The sequence below is a fragment of the Pygocentrus nattereri genome, chromosome 5, assembly GCF_015220715.1.
Source record: "Pygocentrus nattereri isolate fPygNat1 chromosome 5, fPygNat1.pri, whole genome shotgun sequence".
Taxonomy (NCBI): Eukaryota; Metazoa; Chordata; class Actinopteri; order Characiformes; family Serrasalmidae; genus Pygocentrus; species Pygocentrus nattereri.
Window position 1 is genome coordinate 44,433,420 of NC_051215.1, and position 21,575 is coordinate 44,454,994.

General features: G+C 39.6%; 1 protein-coding gene across 4 annotated transcripts in view; it reads right to left on the minus strand.

Annotated features, from left to right (window-relative positions):
* Positions 1 to 21,575, minus strand: part of LOC108413000 (regulator of microtubule dynamics protein 2) — a 46,982-nt gene that overhangs the window by 22,610 nt on the left and 2,797 nt on the right. For all 4 annotated transcript variants that reach the window (XM_037538681.1, XM_037538680.1, XM_017685287.2 and 1 more), the window contains exons 2-5: positions 19,707 to 20,132; positions 6,318 to 6,477; positions 6,020 to 6,122; positions 3,746 to 3,806 (exon numbers count right to left, since the gene is read on the minus strand). In XM_037538681.1, the coding sequence (XP_037394578.1) occupies positions 3,746 to 3,806; positions 6,020 to 6,122; positions 6,318 to 6,477; positions 19,707 to 20,131 (749 nt within the window). In that variant the 5' untranslated portion in view covers position 20,132. The remainder of the gene's footprint in view (positions 1 to 3,745; positions 3,807 to 6,019; positions 6,123 to 6,317; positions 6,478 to 19,706; positions 20,133 to 21,575) is intronic.

Genomic DNA, 21,575 nt, shown 5'->3' on the forward strand with positions numbered 1-21,575 from the left:
ATCTGAAGGAACGTTTAAACTGTTTGAACCTTGAAGAACGACTCATGTACCTGCATGGTACCTTTATGGTGTGGGGTTGTTCTTCAGGAGTTCAACCCCTTAGTTCCAGTGAAAGGAACTTGTAACGCTTCAGCACCAAGAGATTTTGGACTGGTTTATGCTCCCAACTTTGTGGGAACGGTTTGGGGACGGCCCCTTCCTGTTCCAACCTGACTGCGAACCAGCGCACAAAGCAAGCTCCATAAAGACACGGGTGAGGGAGTTCGGTGTGGAACAACTTGACTGGCCTGCACAGAGTCCTGACCTCAACCCGATAGAACACCGTTGGGATGAATTGGAGTGGAGACTGCAAGCCAGGCCTTCTCGTCCAACATCAGTGTCTGATCTGACAAATGCACATCTGGAAGAACGGTCAAAAATTCCAATAAACAATCACTAAACCTTGTGGAAAGCGTTCCTAGAAGAGTTGAAGCTGTTATAGCTGCAAAGGGTGGGCCAACATTATGTTAAACCCTGAGAATTAAGAATGGGATGTCACTCAATTTCATATGAGTGTGAAGGCAGACGAGCGAATATTTTTGGCAATATAGTGTACATTTTTCAGGCCCTAAATTTTATATAAATCAACAAATTTGGTTAATTTTATTTTTAAATTTTATTTACATTTAAAGTTAACAAACAAAACGTCCTACAAAGCATTTTAGTTGTAGGTTCATTTTAAAAATGGAGCAATATTTCCAGATGTGAAATTCTGCATGAGAACTTCATGAGAATTTCAGAAGGGGTTCAAGAAGCGCTGGTGAAGGAAGAAGTGAAGAGATCCTTCACTCTATGAAGTAGGACAGCATGTTGGATTGTGCTTGAGCTCAATCAAGCTCAGTCAAGAGCTTTCCATTATACTGCAGAGCGACAAAAAAAATTCTAATCCCAGGAGAAAAAGAGAGGGTTTTTTTGTGTTTGCTGTCAAGAAAAAAAAAGAAACATGTCACCTCTGAATCTCTAATAATGGTGTGATGAGTGCTTTGTGGTTTATACTGTTATGTCGTCAAGTGCCAGCGTCTATACACAGTGAGTATAAGAATAATAATAAAAAAAACAAAACAATGGCCATTAATAACAAATAAAGCTGCCCTTAAACCAGCTCTCAAATCAGTCATTTAGGAACATGACGAAGCTTCAAAATTACTTAAATCAAATCACTTAGGCAAGTCTATCAAGTACATAGATACCATATACATAGATACCATATAGACAAGATCGAGTAGTAACGGAATGCATGTAACAACATTAAGTAATCAGGATTCGAAAAAGTAACTGTATTCCGTTATAGTTCCCGTAAATAGACAACACACAGATTACAGGTGCATTACAAAAATATGGTTATTACCAGCAGGATTACATTCAAACTACACAAATGCATATATTTGCCTTTTGTCAAAGTTTGCCATTCTGAATGATAAACACATGCTACTAAAATCATGTAGATTTGAGTTTTACATTTTAGAGAGTGGTCATGACTGTTGCCAACAGAGAAATTTGAAGAAGAGTCTCTCTCATAAACAGCGGAATGTATCAGGCATTTACCCTGGTTTTACATGACACCTGATTATATAGCAGCAAACTGATCAGGCATTAAAAGGTCTTTATTCTCAAATTTTTCTACATAAAATTCTATAGTTTCGAAGGTAGTTCCATAACAAACCTCTTTTTTGCCAAGGTGCTGATCAGCTAACATTAACAATAATTTAGAAGAATAATGTGGGACAGAAGAATCATGAAACATGAGTCTTGTGAGAGCTAAAGTTGCTTTCTTTTTTGCACGCATGATTTCTACTTCCAATAGTTTTTCGAATGATAAATGCAAAATGTTAACGTGTAAGTTATCATTGCTAACTGAAAAAATGAAATTGTGTGAAATGAATGCTTTTTAAAACTTTTGTAACACACTGAATTGTGTGTACTGCCAAAGCCACTGAAAGCTAAAGGCCACCAACAAATTACAACGGCGATTGTCGATGTCCAAGAGTGGTGCGTCAGTATCACCAGCACAGGCCTTTTAGCAGAAAGAACAGAAACGATGGTCAGTCTGGCGTTTTAGAAAGTTCTGTAATTGTAGCCATTGTTGAAGAAGGGGTCTCAAAAGAGGACGTCTACCACACTGGCCTTTGACTTTGGGAGAAAGCACAGACAACTAAGTCCCCTGCAATCTTTCATTTCACTACATAAAACAATGAGTTTTCCTGACTGCCCTGTATTAAGTTAAAGCCATTTTCAGAAACTGTTTTTCCTGTGAAGACAAGTAACTCAAAAGTAATAAAAAGTAATCAGATTATGGTTAGGTTACAAATTACATTTTTTTAGCAGGTAAACAATAATCTGTACCGGAATAGAGGTTTTAAGTAACCCTACCAACCCTGAATAAAAATACACTGGTGCTGGAAGACACTGCTAAAATTCAACATATTATAACATCATGGTATGAGATGATATTTAAGTTTGTCTTACAAACCTGACTTGTTTTAAATGACCTGTTTCAATTGCTGCTGTTAAAATGACTAATTTAGTAATTTAGTCTAATTTGAGATCAGCACCTTGTTGTGCTTTATTTAATGGGAAATAAGGCTCTATTACATTTCAATTGTTCACTGATGTAACCAGAGAAATGAAAAAATATATAACCCAAGTGTTCACAGTCTCGATTCATGAATTTGGTGTGCGGTGAATGCTCATGTTAAGACACGAGCAGGATTTCAGATTAAAAATGTAGCATTCACGGCTCTGTAGATTCACCTATTAAATACATGGGGATTTTCCAGCACCCAGCAATGTGTCAGTCTACTGCATTGCAGGCCTGAAGGTACAATATGAAGGCTGCTGAAACCTTCTGACCTGGTCTATCATAATACACTCATATTTGACAGTGATGAGCCCTCATTATTGCAGCTGGTCATCCATGTTTGTGAGAAAAAAAAAATAGGTGTGCTAAGCCCTTGTGGAGTAAATGGAATTACCACATGACAATTCACATCACACCAAACAACTCAAGCTTTTTTATTATTTTTTATTTTTGTTCTGCTTGTATTAGAAAACTGGATATGTGGAAATTGGTAAGACATTGGTAATTGGTAAGAAAGTCACATTTTAGTCATATTTGGCATTGAATTCACTGAAACTATATGAAATATGGCTTTTATATGGAATTGAAAACTCAGATTTTGAGGTATGTTTATGATTTGTTTATATCTTTAAAATTAGGCTCTTCCTTGGCTAAATGTTCTCTGAAATAAGGACAGAATAAGGACAGAATGAATGAAGATGATCTAAAAGTGTCCTGTTTACACATTTACCCACTAAAAGAGTGACTGTTGTGTTCTTGCACTCCTAAACTAGGGTATTCCTATCAGGGGATTGTGTAGAACACAAGGTTATCTCTAGTAATGCAGGCAGGTCTGTGGAACAGCCTGTGCTATTACTGACACGTGACAGAGAGACAGCAAACCACTGGTTCTCTGAAGAGCTTTCACAGTAGCAAACGTATAACAAGTCACTCACTGAAGAAACAGAATGAATATTGAATGAACAGAATGTGTTTCTGAATAAGTACCAGACGTAACCTACACAAGACAAGCCACGTATATGCAAACACAGACACGCACACGAATCTCATCAAAGCATAATAGTACTTGGCCAGGATGTCCTGGTTATGGATAAACAGTTTGGTGAACATGTATATTATGACACTTACCACTGATGACTTTCGGCACACACTGGATTCACTGAAATGGCTTGCGCTCCAATTTGCTTCCCTACAATAAATGTGAACAAAAACATCCTTGTAATACTCAAAGCATACATCATAATTATAAACTTCAATCACAATTTTTTTTTACTTAACCCACCCAAGACACGTTTGGTGTGGAAATGTTGGTTTTTGAATGAATGAATGAAGCCTTTATTGTCACATAGTCACCAAAGTCACCAGCGAAATTTTGATCAACCCGTCCGAGCACATACAATATGACAAGGGGGGAGACAGGACAGGAAGACAGGAATAATGGAAAAACTACAGAGAAACAGAATACATTGGGTGAGGGAGGAGACAAAACCCCCCCCAAGACTGAGTTCCTAAGGAAACTCGGTCTGGGAACAGAGAGAAAAAAAACACCTCAGCATTAGCACACAGTTCCACACACACAGAGTCCATGACTTACAACGGGGATGGGGGCGGGGGGGGTGCGGACAAACCCAGCACAGTAAGCGGCCATCCGGATCTGCAGCCATTAATCCGGCGCTGATCAACAGACCTGTCATACCATACCGGGGGGGTAAAAGCGGCAAAGGCGTTGGGAAGGGGGAGGGGTAGGAGGGAGGGGAGAGGGGATAAGGGCCTGAAGAAGGCGCCCTGCTCGGCATCCCAGTCCACGTTTCTCAGTTCACAGGGTGGTATGGCGATAACACAGCAAAATGGAGACATGAGCCATGGAGACAACCTTGATCAGGCCCAGGCAGAGTGAACAATCAGCAGATCCAGGGAAGTGCAGGAGGATAAAGAGAGCGTCTCGCAGCAGTGTTCCTCTGGGGGAGATGTGATGTACCAGCCAAGGCCAAGGCCCGCGCTGATACGGGGAGCCGAAAGCAGATAAGGTTTTGCAGGCTTCGAGCGAGTAGCCGTAGTTTTTACGGTAGCTCACCAAGTCCATTTTGGTCACTCCAACAATCCATTTTCCTTTGCAAAGTCGACTCCACGATGTTATCCAGGGTACGACTTGCAGTCAGAGTCTGAGTGTTGACTCTGCTTTCTCTATAAGCCAAATGTCACCCAAATCTTTTCCGTAATTACATCACCGTCTTTCAACCTGTTCAAACCGTGTACTCATCCTCATTAAGGTTGCACAGACTTGTCAAGTTTAGGTTTAGGTTTAGGGCACAGTATGACTTGTATCACACAGTGTAAAGTATAAACACGAGTAAAACTTCACCATGTAGCTAAACACTGTGGGCAGTCACTTCAGACAAGTGTTGTGCTGAATTCTGACTCGTCTTCCTATGCATACACGTCATATGAGCGGTACTGCGTTTGTGATATTTACAAATAGAAACGGGAGATAACTGTTAATCTTGAATTTTCTAGACAGATATTTGTACATAAACAGAAACAACTGTGATTTAACTTGTTCAATGTAATATAATAATCCAAATCAGTCAGTTCTGTTTCCCTAACCAAGTGATGATTGTATCCTGCCCAATAACAAGCTGGGAGGCGGTTTAGTGCTACTACACTGCTTAACATAACTACTGCCTTCACTGGGTTCCTTTTCTTGGTGGAATTTCTTTTTAAAGACTAAAGGTTAAAGAGATGTTTCTCTTTCTCAAATGCACTGCATCACTCTGACACATATTATTACATATAAGTGCCTGAGCCTCCGTGAGTAACTTTTTTTTCCCCCAAACATCTCGCTTGCTTCTGCCAAAACTTTTAAGACACATTCACAGCATGAAACTCATGTTAACAGATGTCCTGATGCTGAGCAATAGGAAGTTTATGCTTATCCAGGGTAAAAATCCTCCATTATCCAAATATATGGTCCAATGTGTTCATCCAACTATTTCTTCTGATGATCATGGGAACATGTTTGCAAACTTTGCTTGAGGGTGGTCTCACTTCAAACCATAAAAAAAAAGAAAAAAAAAAGAAAAAACATACTGCCTGTGCCAAACTAAAATCATTTAGAACAGAACAAGCTGGAAATCCACATGCGATGCAAACCTTTATGTAAATGGCACACAAAATATACAGTCGTACAGTTCCATGTACTTGTGGAAGAAAGACAATATCAAAGAAACAGTGCTACAACTACTGTTAACTAACTTTGTTGGGCTCATCATAGCTCCGTAAAACATTTTTTTAAATTCAGAAAATCTATTCAAACCTGTTCTATATGCATAACAATCTTTAAAAAAAAATCATACTGAAAAAGATAAACTGCATACAGCAAGAAATGACCATATAAATTATTACCTTTTTCAGCATATTTCTTCTTTTCTAGAGAATCTCCAGCCAAGTCATGCGCATCAGCGTAAGCTCTGGTCAGTCTCCATAGATACTGACATTTCTGATCAAACTGGAAGAAAGTGGGGGGTGGGGGGAGGGGGACAATCCCATTTGAAATTTGCTTGCATTTCGAATTTAGAAGAATGCAAATCCCAGTTAACTGGAGTCTTGTGTGTCAACACCACAACAAAACATGCCCAGTACTAAAACCAGTTAGGAACTTTAATGTGTGTTTGCTGGGGTTCTGAGTGCTGGTGATACGCACCTTCTCCTTTTTCTCCAGCAGAGTGGAGAGGCCTTGCTTCTTTTTGTCTCCTTTACACTCATGCAGTCCATCTGCTCTCCGTAACAGGGCAGTGAGGTCGTCCAGCGGCTCCTCAGCTTTGCGATCCTCTTCTTCAGAGTCTGTCAGAGCAGTCATATATCTAAAACACAAGAAGTTAAGAAAGAGTGAGTATTGTCCTTAGTTTATTAATCAGGCATTCAGGCATACATACATACATAACTTTGCTACAGTGCTTGATGGGGGTGATAAGATTTGACTAGAGTATCAAGAACAAGTGCTTTGCACTTTTACATTTACTGTTTACTTATTGTCACTCATCTCTATCCACTTTGTAGCTTATCTTTGCCAAGTGCACCTGCAGTGCTTGGCTGTCAGGCATATATTTCATCAGACACAATCAACATTTATGGCCTGGCAACTTTACAAATGTAAAGACAAGATGCCAACAGAACTTCAGTTTGGTCACCATGTTTGCATGAAAACACAAAGTGAGACAAAGACAGTCTCAGGCTGTTCTGTATACAGTTCCCATGGCCTGTAGAACACTAAAGAGGGCCACATGAGAGTCAATGGCTGATTGAGGAGAAGAAAACTAGCTTGGCTAAAGCAAAGGGTAATGCATTTTACATATTACTCCAACACGTCCAGGAAGGGAAGGAATTCCCTCTGAATGAAAGTCATGGCATGAGTAATAAAAATCCAAATGTGAACCACATGGAGACAGAAAACACACACAGTGTTTACACACAAAACATCAAAATTTGCTTACACAGAAAAATATGTAAATTAATTGTTCATAGGTGCCAGTGTTTTTTTTTCCTTTAAAGACTGGCCTGTAAATTCTCACCTGTAACCACTGATACCTGAAGGCTTTTCTACAAATACACTGCAAGACTTGTTTGTTTCTGTCACAATGAGGCACGCTATACCCACATTAACTTTTACAGCCTTTGAAAAAAGTCCCTTTGAGTTCCTGTAAGTATGCCCTAACACCCTCAGCTAACATCGGCAGAAAGCAAGGTGTAAAAAGCAGCATTAATAACAGACTCAAGTACAAATGAAAGACCGAAGGGAGTAAAAGTGAAAACATGAAAGGGATCCATTAAGTGTTGGCAAGGGCAACATTTGCGTCATCTGTGGTTTGAGGGAACGTTTGAGACTGTAAGCGATGGTTCTAAGGGATGTGTTGAAGCGAGCCGTGCAGACAGACACCTCCAGATAGACATATGGGCCTACAGCAAGCAGGGTGATGCCTTGATTGATACCCCACCCTTTGTGGCCCTGCAGGGCTTAAAGTGAAGCGCCTATCAGCACTAGAAGCCTGAGAAAACAGCTTATTCATTACCAACATCAGCCTCTTGGTTTATGGTTGGCGCTGGAATATAGTTGAGTCAATTGGCCCAATAAGTGAATCACTGCTGTCTGTGACCATTGGGCATATTATATAGCAAAGGGTGATGTTTTGAAGATTAATAACCAAGCAAAAAGTCCTGCATCAACAAGGTCATGGGCTACAAAAATGCAAAAGATTCTTCTTCTATGTAGAGTGTCTTTATATGTTTATCATGTCATTCTTTTGAACAGTCAAGTGCAAAACAACCGCATTCCTTCCTAGCACATGCGCTACTGCTGACGTTTGTTTCAGACCACCAGCCTCAATTTGTTTTCCACCAAAAGTCAACCATTATAAACCATACGACAACACACTTCGAGATCCAAGGCATAGTTTCACAACTAAAAAACTTGGATGTTATCTGAGGTCCTAAAACAAAATGAGCAGAAATTCACTGTATGACTAAGAGAATCTTTCAGTTTTTACGGATATAAATGGAATCTAACAGGTCACGCCAGTAGAATTAGAAGCACTAGAATAGCACCAGAGAGATGTGAATAATACTGAGTGGAGGTGTTTCTACCAGCCAAAGCTGTGATTTGAATGGTATGCAAAAATTCCTGCTTTCATACATGCATTTCCCCAATTCTCTCAGTGAAAGTCTTTCTCTTTGCACCATACCATTGCTTGTTCACCCAATCCCGAGAGATCAGCACATTCCTAGCACATTCTTTGCACCCCATGATGCCCTGTAGCCGAGAAAAACACCTCATCAGCCCCTGCCGTTTATAAAGGTTTACAGAGTAGCCATGACACAAAGCCCACAGTGCATTTGGAACACAAATCACCAAAGGCTGATTGGCCTCACTCTCATCTCATTGGTGGGTTGTGCCATTTCAGCAATGTCAGTGTCAAATCTAACATATCAAGCTGAACACATTAAATAAGACCAATTTTCCTCTAAATCCACCAACTCAATGTCATCCATCATGTATATGCTGGATTAGTTTTGAACAATACTGATGAAATTCAATAATACATTTTCCAATATATCATGACATCAGATGCTATTTCATAACTATTTAACTATTTAAAAGATAATCTTAAACTGACTATTTCACTTTTATGCATTTTGATTTATATTTCAAATTGAAACAAATCAGCAAATTTGCTATTGCTATGCGTTTGTTATCAACACAGCTGAAACTAAATACTTTTGTGTTATACCAGTACTGGCATACTGTTATAGATTATATCCTCCGCACTGTGTTGGATTTACCACATTAGGAAAACTCACATGTAAAGTCCCTAAATTACTAACAACTTAAGTCTTACTGAGGTATACTGCAGCCTTTAATATGCACAAGCAAGCTGGAGGTAACACAGTCTTTCAAAGGGAGATTAGGCTTCAGCAACTGCTGTCAAGCCAAAGGCCTTCCAAATAACCTTAGGTGCCGTTGCCATCCCAACAATTCCTGGTCCTGCATGAATTCAGAAGAGCTCATTCAAACTCCCTAGAGTCTGGAGAGAATGTTTCTGCCTGAAGAAGTACAAACACTATTTTGTGCTGAAATGAAGAGAACAGTATGGTGCAGGCCTGAGGTCAAACATTCTTTTCACAATCAGAAAGCCAAATATCTTTTCTAACTTCTCTCCCAAAGAACCCCCAACCCTTTCAGTGATTCTTCCCACACTTCTCACTATTTACCCTCAACGTCCCTCCTGACATCATCATCTGGTTGCATACTGAACAGATGCCACCTGTTGGCAGCCACTGAGCATGAGTACAGTATCAGAGATGTAAATGTAAATACATCAGAGGTGGCACTGTCCCAGAAACTGGCTGCAACAGTTAACACTGTGCTGAGCACCCCTTTTTTTGCATGCTTTTATGGTGTAGTTGTGTGCTCTGCTGTGCTCCACTACAAAGTAACTTATTTTGAGCATGAAGGTTCCAACATTTGGGTTTTTAACACCATAAGTTTGTTTCATAGTGAGATGAGAGCAGGTATCAGTAACTCCTCAGATGTTAAGCAGCATTTAAATCTGAAGTTCACTTTTCATGAGAACAGCCTTAGTGAGTGGAAAAAAAAAAACAAGTAGGGCTTAAAACATGACAAAAGCAGATACTGTTTGCTGCCAAATGACAAATAAAAAAAATATTTGCACGGTTTGTCTTTTATTTCACCTGACAATCAAGCATGAGAAATAAACTGGTTTTCCAGTTGGTAACATTTTTTTATTTTTTTTGCCTTTGCAAGTGACCGGTCCTTAACCAATACGGTAGTACATCAGATTGCTGAAGCACAACAGCCAGATAACTACTGCCCCAAGACAGATTCAGGAAAGACTTGTTCTGTTTTGTCTTGATTTCTGGCACAGTGTCTTCACACTTAAAAGGAACTGTTTATTGAGGAAAGTGAGTGTTGTTTGAAAGATAACCAAAAAAATGACTGTTGTTTTTCATTATTTCATTTCCTGAACACAATCACTCCATCACTCACTATCCACTTTGGCTGTTCATGAAGTTTCTCACGTAGTTGGAAATGGAAGGAAAGGAAATTAACAATAGTGGACAGATATGCATTGGTGGCCAAGTGACAATACTGGATAGACATGCAGTGGGTGGCCAAGGTGAAAAAAAAGTATGTTTCAATGGAAGGAGACCACATGGCTTCGAAAAGGAGGCAGAGCATATCATCAGGATGCTGACATCAGGGCTGGATGAGTGAGTTCAAAAGGAACATATCATTCTGTACAACCAATGAATTAACCTGTCAGTTGCCCAAGTAAGCAAAACATATGCCATCTGTCTAAAAGTATCCAAAGACAACATCTTGTTGGTGAATTCAGCTACTTTATGGTAGATCCACTGATGGCATAAGTGTTTAGTTGGTAAAATATCTTGCATCAGCTCCACGGAATAGCACTGTCAATAGAATCGTATGCTCTGGAAAAGCCGTACATGAGCCCAGGTCGCCTAGCCCAATGACGGGCGAGGGCTAGCAAGGCATAGATAGAGAACCCTTTAGTGCTGGGCTGTGCAGCAGAGGAAATCTATGGCATGATGGAGCACCACTGAATACTTCTGTGATGAGACCAAGTGGCATCTAGAAACCAAAACTACTCATCCACCATTAGTACTTGACCTCAATAATATTCTTGGGGCAATCAAATCTTCACAAATTCACATGTTCCAACATCTAGTGTAAAGCATTCCCAAAAGAGTAGAGGCAGTTACTGTAGCACAGTAAGGAGAAAGTCCTCCTTAATGCCCTGGATTTCAGAGGAAATGTCTACAAACACTTGCACATACAGCATATGGTGCTGTGAAAAATATCTACCTCCTCCCGATTTCCTCTGTTTTATATTTGCCACACTAAATGGGTCCTCACACAAAATGTAATAAGGCAAGGATTAGGAAACGAAACAGTTTTTAAATGATTGTGTCATTTATTAAAAGGAAAAAGTTATGTTGGGCAATTCCATATATCAACTGGTTCTCTGTACATTAACTAAAATCTTACACATCTAATTTTTTGTCTTCAGTTTTAAACATGATTAACAACTCATTCCACAAATCTCTTGGGAAACTGGATGACTTTCCAGATTTATAAATATGCTGTGGCATACTGTAAAGTTTTTTTTTTTTTGAGGTATCCCAGGCATAGTTACAGTTGCTAGGCTATGAAGGACCAACTGGATGAACAGGTTTGCTACAACACCAACCTGAAGCAAACCAGTGTTGCATCTCTACTGTATTAGGAACACCAAAGACAGAAGCTCGCCAATTGTGGGTGAAGCAACTAAAAGCATAACATCATAATAAGTTAATTTTTAGATTTCTGACCGAGGCATTCAGGGGGTCCCAGACCAGCCACAACCTTCTGTATTTCTCACCTTGCCTAGATCACCCAAAAAAGTAACTTGGCCACTGGTTTAGCAGCAACAACTGCAACCAAACGCTTCCAATAGCTGAAGATCAGTTTTTCACATCGCTGTGGAAGAATTTTGGCACTCTCTCCTTTGTAGAATTGCTTTTATTCAGCCACACTGGAAGGTTTTTGAGCATGAAGTACTCATTTGAGGTCCTGCCATAGCATCTAAATGGTTTCAAGTCTGGAATTTGACCAAGTCACTGCAAATGCGCTTGTGCTTTGAATTGTTGTCTTGCTGCATAACACAACTGTTCTTGAGCTTCAGATCCGATATCTGATGTCTTGGCATTGTGCTGCGGGATTTTCTAGTACAGAATTCATAGATCCTCTTAATTATGGCAAGTCCCCCAGACACTAAAACACAGCATCATACTAATAGCACCATGTTGGTAAGACATCCACATCGTAGAATAATGTAATATGTAACCAAACCCCACAAAAGGTTCCACTTTCAACACATCAGCCCAAAGAACCTTCTCCAAAAAAGACATAGACTTCAAGGTGTTTTTGGTTTTATGTTCCACTTGTTTAACAGTGTTTTCTGCCAAGCAACTCTCCCAGTCTTTTTCTAATTTTGGAATCGCAAACGCTGACCTTATCGGAGTTTGGCAAGGCTTTTGGCCATTAGATGCTCATCTGGGTTCTGCTGTGTGGGATGGAATATGCAAATCTGCTTGATACACAGCAACCAGTTACCAATTATTTAAATTACGTCATCTGCACAGTAATGTCTGTCTGTATTGCAATTAAGCATTTTGTTTCATCCCTTCCTCAACCAGAGAAGGGTGCGTACTCCTTGATTATCTTCCTCGCTGACATGAATTACGTGTCCAGTGATGAATGGGGAGGAGTTTCGGGTGTATTGGGAGGGTTTTGATTGGCAAATGTACCTCAGAGAGACGGATGAGTTTACACTGCTATAATGTGGCTCAGCCCACCTACTGAAGTGGCTTAACTGATTGGGTTTGTACCCATTTTAAATGTTTCTTTGGTGTGTTTTACACCTGCATGTTTATGTGGCTTGGCTTTATCTAGATACAATCCTGATACTCAAGATGCATAAAGTGACCAGGTGTAAATGGGGACATAGTGAAACTTGTTCGTCTATGTCACACTTCTTAAAAAGGTTCTATTTAAGTGATGCTTAGATTCAACAGGGCTTGCAGTAATCAAGCCCAGGTGTGTCCAGTTTAACTGATCTATAAATGATTAACTAAAGTCAGTGGGCAAAAAGGGTAATTACTTTTTCACAAAGAGCCAGTTGGTGTTGGATAACATCTGCCTTCAACAGAAAGTCATCAAAACAAAATTAGGGGGGCTTTTTCTATCAAACACATATTTGCACTTTTAAAATGTTTTCCACCATTTGTCATTGTTTAGCCATTTCATTGAAGAAGTGTGACATGCATTTCCTTTTCTTCATTCATCTCTAGATCCCCAAGCATGTATGATAGGACATGTCTGGCCTAATATAAACAATGACCATTGACTCCTAAACCGGTGCCTCTTATACATAATAAATGTTATTTTAAAAACACACTAGTTAAAACATCCCAGAGCAATAAAAGACATCTGTGACGTGAGTGCTCGGCACTGTCAAAAGAATTACAAGTTTCTACAGGACTCTGTAAAAATTAGCCTCTGACAGCTCATCCGCCACCTGCAGCAATCACTTGGTCTACATGCTGAGAGAGTGAGACATGGACAACGAAGAGCTTTTGACAGATCAACAGTAAATGATACACACTGTGGAGTGGCGCAACTCAAGAAGCTACAACACTTTTGCTGCCACCGATCAGCCATGACTGCGCGGTGGCTGTACGTGCAGAGCCGCTTCCCCAACATACACCGTACAAACCTGTTAATCTACACAAAAGCCGGTCACGCTCTGAATGCACTGCAAACGCTGAAGACAAACATGGCTTATGAAAATTGATGACAAGCATTCGCTCTGATTTTATGAATCAACATGCTGGGATTCTCTAAATCGCCGCGGGTAGCCAGCAGGCTCAGTTGCACAAACCTTCCCAAATGCTTGAAACAACAAAACACTGTTGGTGGTTAAGAAGCTAATCTGTGAAACAAAACAGGAGTAAGGGTGAAGGAACAGGGATGCACCATGCAAAACAAACAAAACAACCAGCCAACTCTCAAAGCTTGAAGGAACGATGGTTATGAAGACTGGATCAGGCTTGCAGATGCTTGGTTTTGAAATCTGTGCATAAATCAGTCCACAAGAATGGCTTGATGGACTGAACATTTGGATGAAATTGCATGTATACATAATGTAAAGTACTGCCATATGTACAGGGAAGCAGGTACTTTCAAGCTTCACTATACAATTAAAAATCCTTCGCATTTGACATTTACACAATTTCCGCTTAAACCCACATGCAGTCATTGGTTTTTACATTTCTTAATAATATAGCAGCTTCTACATCACTGAATACCTGACAAACTATGTTCCAAATCGTGTCGTAAGATCATCCAGTGCTGGCCATCACCATGTTCCAAGCATGAAAGATCAGGAATGCATTACACATAAACACTCGTTAAGCTACTCCTGTCAGTGACATTAAAAACCAGCAAAAATTATTTATTCAGTTAAGAATTTACCTAGCTTTTACTATTTCCTTTACTTTTACTGAAATGTTATTTTCATATTTTCTATTATTGTATGTTAAAATTTATGCTTGAATTTATGCTTTAAATTGTTAGTGTGAAGCCCTTTTTTGTCACTGCTTTCATTTGCCACATCTTATTGTTTAATTTATAGCCACCAATTATGATTGTGCAAACTGCATGCCTAAATATCATGCCTCGCATCATCTGGGGCTGTAAAGTAATATAAAGTAGCCGTGAAGAAGTGGCTTCTGACATACCGTTAAAAAATAGACAGTTCAAGTAGAGACAAAACTCAAGACTTCAAGACTGCTGCAATATTTTTTAGCACTGCAATGTCAGTTTTCAGTTACCAGAGACCAGTAGGTGATGATTTAAGCATGCAGCTTATATGATGATGAGTACAAGTTTCCAGTATTGTTTTAGCGACATTGGCCTTGTAGCTCCAGCACAAAAACTCTGAAAAGCAACAATAAGCTGATCAACTATACTTACCACAAAGGGAAGATTAGGCGCATTTGATTTTTTTGTTCACAACATCCCCACTTGAGGAGCGAACAGCCTGATTTTTTTTTTAAACTGACAATAACATTCGTACAATACAGTAACACCACCCTCCCTGTCCATGGCGTAACTTTAATAAGGTTGTCTTAGGAAGGATCAAGTATGGTAATGTCTCTAGATCCCTGCAAGGGCCTGAAAGACAGAGAAAGCCATGGAAATGGATGCAAGGATTAAAGGGTGGATGCAGCTGGGCTGAGCCTCTGCCAGCAGAGGGGCCTCGGGGAGAGGAATTTCTCAATCCTGCAGAATCCTGCAGTGAACGAAGGAGATCTTTAATTACTGAGCCTGCTAGAGACACGGCCGACTCCTGCGCCATTGCAGCTTAATAACTCCACTGCAGAGGACAGCGAGGTTTTAATGAATTTGCTGTGAGAGCTGTCAGTCAAACAGTGGCCGCTGAGCTAATGTGGAGCTCTTTCGTTTGTCTCCCTCTACTGAAAAAGCACACAGACCAAAACAAAATCTTACATTCAAGCTATTTGCTAAACAGAAGTGAAACTTCCTCATGTGATTCAGTTATTCACGGCTGTTTTTAAAAGGTCTTTAAAAGGTATTGCTGCTTGAATTTTTTGGTTTGAAGCTGCAGAGAACTGAGGTGAGACGGTATTTTAACAAACTGAGGAATAATCAGTTAGTGTTACAGTTTTGGCATAGCTACGGTGACAGTTTAAACTATTTTTTGATATTTTCATGGTATTTACATGCTATCAGCTTCCTTCGCTGAGTGTGCCAATATGATAACTGAGTATTTGAATCTTATTCAAATAGCGACTATTTCATTACTGCAAAAAAAAAACAAAACAAAAAAAAAAAACAGTGTGCATCCCATCTGCACAATGTGCTTGTGGAGCTGTAAGTTACAATTTGAAACATCACACATTTATTTGCTTAGTAATAGAGCAATACTCTCATTTCTTCTGTGCATGTCTAACAGACACATTTTCAAAAGGTAAAAGCATCATCCAAACTATGGCTTATTGTCCAAGATGATAGAATGTGGAAAAACAGCTTAAGTATGTTAACGTTTTAGTGGATAACCTCCATGGCAAGGTAGAAAAGGGATGGAAAATGAAAGTGTGACCCTCAAAATGAGTTATTTTTAATGTTCACACTGAGAAATTAAACAGATGCAATGTACTGTTAACAGTACTGAAGTGTACTTATGATGCAATAGCTAGTTATGGCTTGCTAAAGGTAGCTAAATGCTAACATAGGTGTGGTCTAACAATGTGAGATGTGCAGTAATTTGTCACTTCCATCACCAGAAAACATTGATGTTTATATCCTTCCAGGCTGTAGATGGTGAAGTAAACCGAATACAGTAGGGATGTGAGGACACACAAAATTTTAAATTCAATACGATACAATATGGTGCCGTATTGATACGATACATTTGTCATTACAGCAAAAATACTGAATAAATAATGAATACATGTCTTGTGTTCTGATGTTAATATGTTCTGATGTCAATTTGATTTCAGTTTTAGAGTCTTGATTCTGAACAAGTTAGTTTAGTTTTCACACACAACTTTCTCAGTTCCTGCCAGGCTATCCTCTGACAAAATAAGCCTCATAAACCAAAACCCCTAAAATTCATAAGCATCTACAAGAAGAAAAGTCTAGTCGTTTGAGTGTGGGTACCAGCATAACATTAGTACCGTCACCTCCCCACCCACTTCACTCTCACTGGATGCATCCAGATGACTAACTTTGCTCACTGGCAGTTTCCACCAAAGATGAGGGAGAAAAAAAAAAAGACACACAGAGGAGATGGAGGGGTGTATCTGTCAAAGTCATTGTAAACGTAATGTAAAGTCATTATACTGTTTCAAATGAGACTTTCGATGGGTATTGAAATCATTAAACCACTTTAATAACGTGTAAGACTGTACACAGTGCTCGAATTAAGACACGGAGAGAAAAAAGGAGTGACGAAGGAAAGGGGGATGGAGAGAGAGAAAATGAAAAACAGAGAGAGAGAGACATAGAGAGAGACAGAGAGAGAGAGAGAGAGAGACAGAGAGAGAGAGAGAGAGAGACAGAGAGAGAGAGAGAGAGAGAGAGAGAGAGAGAGAGAGAGAGAGAGAGAGAGAGAGAGAGAGACAGAGAGAGAGAGAGAGAGAGAGAGAGAGAGAGAGAGAGAGAGACAGAGAGAGAGACAGAGAGAGAGAGACAGAGAGAGAGAGACAGAGAGAGAGAGACAGAGAGAGAGAGACAGAGAGAGAGAGAGAGAGAGAGAGAGAGAGAGAGAGACAGAGAGAGAGAGAGAGAGAGAGAGAGAGAGACAGAGAGAGAGAGACAGAGAGAGAGAGAGAGGGGTTTTTGGGGGGATGGATGAAGTCAAATCAGGTGAAGCCTCTTTCTGTCACACATCCAAGTCAGGGCAAAGCACCCTCACATGCAACAAGCTACTACAGCACCTCTCAATGCTGAGCATGTTACAAAAACACCCTTCTACCCTTCTACCCTTCCAGCCCCCCCCCTCACACACACACACACACACACACACACACACACACAGAGAACTAGCTGTATCTACTCCTATTCATACATACATACATACATACATACTAGTCCATTTACTGTTAACAATAAAAAACAACAGACGTGCTGTTTTATTAAATTTTAAAATAATTTTTACATTTTTAGATCTGCACATAATCTCCCGTCTCCTCACACTATTAATCAAGTAATCTACTGACTGTTTTGGTGAGTAATTGAGTAATCAAGGTTTTAAACAAAGCAATTTAAACAATGGAAATGGACTTTACTGAACAATAAAAAACCATGCATAACCCTTCAAATTTCCAAATGACATCATTAAAAAATATAAACACTGAGGAAGATAAACGAAGAAGACTTTAAAGAGACTCCATTAAAATATAAATTGGAACACTGTGTGTCAATTATGTAGCTTAGTTTCCTCATCTTGGCTGGGCTGGGGAGAAAAAGGTACGTTTTTTAAAATTTAAATCAGCGTTTACATGATGCTTGAAGGAAATTCTTTTTCCCATAATATGGGTCCTTTAAACATATCATTGAAGGGAACTACCATTTTCTCCTCTTGGTTCGCCAGTTTTTGTGCTATAGATTCAGTTTCCCTTCTTATATCCCCTAATTTTACACAGACCTCAGATTTAATTGGAATTGAATTGAGATGCAACTTAATGCACACACAACAGATCGAAGAACTCAAACATATAATGAGCCTAGAGAAAAAGATTAAAGACAGGTATTTCTTAGAAACAAGAAAGGCAATGACAGCTGCAAAAAATATACAAAGATGAAAAATGAAGTAAACAATGAGAACAATTTGATGTATCAAATCGATCTGATGGCCTTTAATAATAATAATAATAATAATAATAATAATAATAATAATAATATCAGAAAAGCAAGATAAATAACAGAGCGATGTGCAAAAAACAAATACGCTCAGTTTTTTTTTCTGGTGAGAAAAGAATATCCATATATTTCCAAAGGAGGAAAGCCTATTACACAGACATGCAGACACGCATTATCAAACACCTGCACCCTCCTCATAAACTGCTGCTTCTAGAGGCATTTTTAAGGCCTGTTCATTTTGAAAAGACATCTGTTGTTTACGTTATTTGGTGCTGGCGTGTGATCAAGGAATTAAGGCTGAGGTTGGAAGAGGATGAATGGGCATGCAGTACAACATTCTGCCAAAGAGAGCACATGCACACATTCCTCCTACTCGCTCTTACACTGTCAGGCACTGTCTCATACCTGCCTTTTGGCCATGTGAAGGAATACTGCACACAACAGTGTACCTCGCCAGAAAATCGAAGACAGGGCCACATATAAACAGTGGACCTGATGTGATTAAAAGAAATGGGAAGAAGAAACTCACACATCTATACATTTCTTGCAGTGCCTGGAGCACAGGCACAGCCCTTGTCAACATTTGCTATTTGCTTCCTAAGGCCACAGTCAGCCCTCACTAAAAAATGCTACACTTACATCACTAGGATAACATGAGGTGAATGCTCCTTTCCTGTCTCCTGATAATTCAATGGGTTATCATGAATGGAACAGAACCCACCATGAACAGAAATGATTGGAAATCAGAACGCATTTTGCTCGAAATACATTACAGTACGGAAGCAAAACATTCATATCTGGGAGGCTAACTTAGTGTGGGCTGGTGGCAGTGAGAGGTAAAAAATTATATTACTGGTTAATGGTTAACTGGTTAATGTTATGCCTTTACATGTTGATAGAAGATTACAAGAACATCTTGTCTTTTAAATGGCATGATATAATGCATTTTGGTTAATATGACCAGGGCCATGAACTGATAGACACACACACACACACACACACACACACACACACACACACACACCCTTTTGCCTTCAGAACTGCCTTAATTCTTCGTGTCATACTTTCAACAAGGTTGTAAAGGGATGGACAGATAGAAGCTCTGCTAAGAAGCCAATTACAAAGCACAGACAAATGCACAACTTAAAAAACAATATCTTTAACTTCTAGCCCGTAGAAATGCTTTGAATACGTTGATGCTTACACTTCTGGTGCTGTGTGTAAAATGTGTGAAGTAGTAACAGCTTCTGTCACAACAAACCTGTAACACTTTAAGGAATTAAACATGTATTTAATCGTTCTTGCTGACAGTCATCACACTTGCTGGAGAAGATTAACTGACATTTGCCAGAGAGGGAGGGAGGGAGGGAGGGCCCAAAATGCGTGTGGACAATTGTGTTTTCTTGGACTCCCAGCCACAGATGGGAGCAACACTGGGAACTGATCTTTTGATCCCCTAATGATCGGGCCAATGCTTAGACATCTGTGCCACTCACTCATATGCATACTATTTCCATATATCCATTTTGTGCAGCCCTACTTCAAAATGCAACACAATGTACTCACCCTCCTTCACTCTCTGCCTCCTCTGAGCTCTGCCCCTCAGCTCTCGTCACTCCGCTGGCTCTCTTCCTCCTGGTGGGTGTGGTTCTATTTAGAGGACTGGCCTTACGGGCCCCGATCCTTCCCCTCAGCTCATCCCTCACATGGTCCTGAAGATGCGGGAGAGTTTCCTTTAGAGCCTTCACCTCCTCCTTCAGCTCCGACACACACTGGATCAGAGCTCCCAGCCGATCCAGCACCTCTGCCTGCCCCCCCTGCAGTGCCACACTGCCTGCATTGCTGCGGGTGTAAAGCCCTGGATGATAGGTGCCTGTCCCTGCACTGCTGGCCACAGCCCGTCGGCTCTGGTACCAGGCAGCAGCCAGGCTGATCCCCGCTGCCCCAGCCAAAACCCCCAGAGCAAGGACCTTACCATCAGCCTGAGCCATCCTGCTCAACAAACAGAGACAGAGAAGCACTCGTCAACTCACTCATTTTAAAAACAAGTTTACTCAGGAAGTTTGAAAGCCAAACATAAATAATGTCATATTCCTTAATGTATTTAATGTTTAAATACTATTTAATTTAAATGGTATAGTATCCTGACTGTGTTGGTTTCACTAAAGGTGCAAAAACGCAACATATGCAGATTCAGAACAATGCTTTGTCAACTGCATTGATTATGGAAAGTTACGATTATAACTGATCATTGTCTTTTTTTGCCAAAATAAAAGCCATACATAAACTCAAATTTAAAAAAAACTTCACAAATAAACTGAATTTGTCAGCATGTGTGAGTTTATGTTTAAAAATAATTCTGAAACGCAACAAAATCTAATCAAATTGTATGATGCACTGAACCATTTCCTAAAGACTATCAATAAAAATTACTTTTGAGGTGAGAGGATTTTATACTCTTTGTATTAACCTTTAGATGAGTCAGGAAAAGAAGAATAAAAGAAAATGAACACGACAGGCCACAACAGTAGGCAAATGTGCTATAATGCCTGACTGAAGGCTTCCTACCTGCTTTTATGTTTCAGCAGGACCTGCTTATACGACTCAGATAACAACTCCAAAACCGTATTTACATTCATCCATCAAACTACTTTCTCAAGAAGTGAAGCATAGTTTCAAAGTGCCTGTCTCTGGTTAATAACAATTAAAGTGTGTGGTTTACATGTTATATAAGCAGGAGATAGATAGACAGTATATGAGCAGAATGGGAAACTGATACAGACAGCAAACCAGATACAAGTGCTTTTAAGCTTTTGCAAGCAAATCTGGTAAACCCAAAATCCCCTATAGTGGATACAATAATAGCCCTTTAAGAATTTCCTACTCCAGAACTGAAAATGGACATTTAGACTACAATAGCCATTTAGATGCTTTGCAACCAGTTATGAAAGTGTAGAGCAAACCTTTAAATCACAAAATATATTCCCTTATTAGCCTGATTTTTCTCCCTCATCCTTTCTAATCTTCTATTTGATATGTCTAAGTAAAACAATGGTGCATGTTCATTTTCCCTTAAGATAAGCTTATATTCTCTCTCACACACACACACACACACACACACACACACACACACACACAAACCATTTATTCATTTATTTATTCATTTTGCATGATTCTATTGGGAAAACATGCTATAGAAATACATCTGACTAGTTGTGATACTGAAAAGCTGTAATGCTTGAGGGATGCATGATAAGTGGTCTACAATGTGCTTTTGAAGAGGCCCCCAATTGTTTATAACCCTGCAGAAATACACGTTTTACTTCTCTATAATGATCCAGGGAGATGTAATCCCGATTTCTACATTTTCTAAATGTTTATATATCAGCATCGGAGGGAAATAAAAGGAAAAATAATGAATAGCTGGTCGGTTTT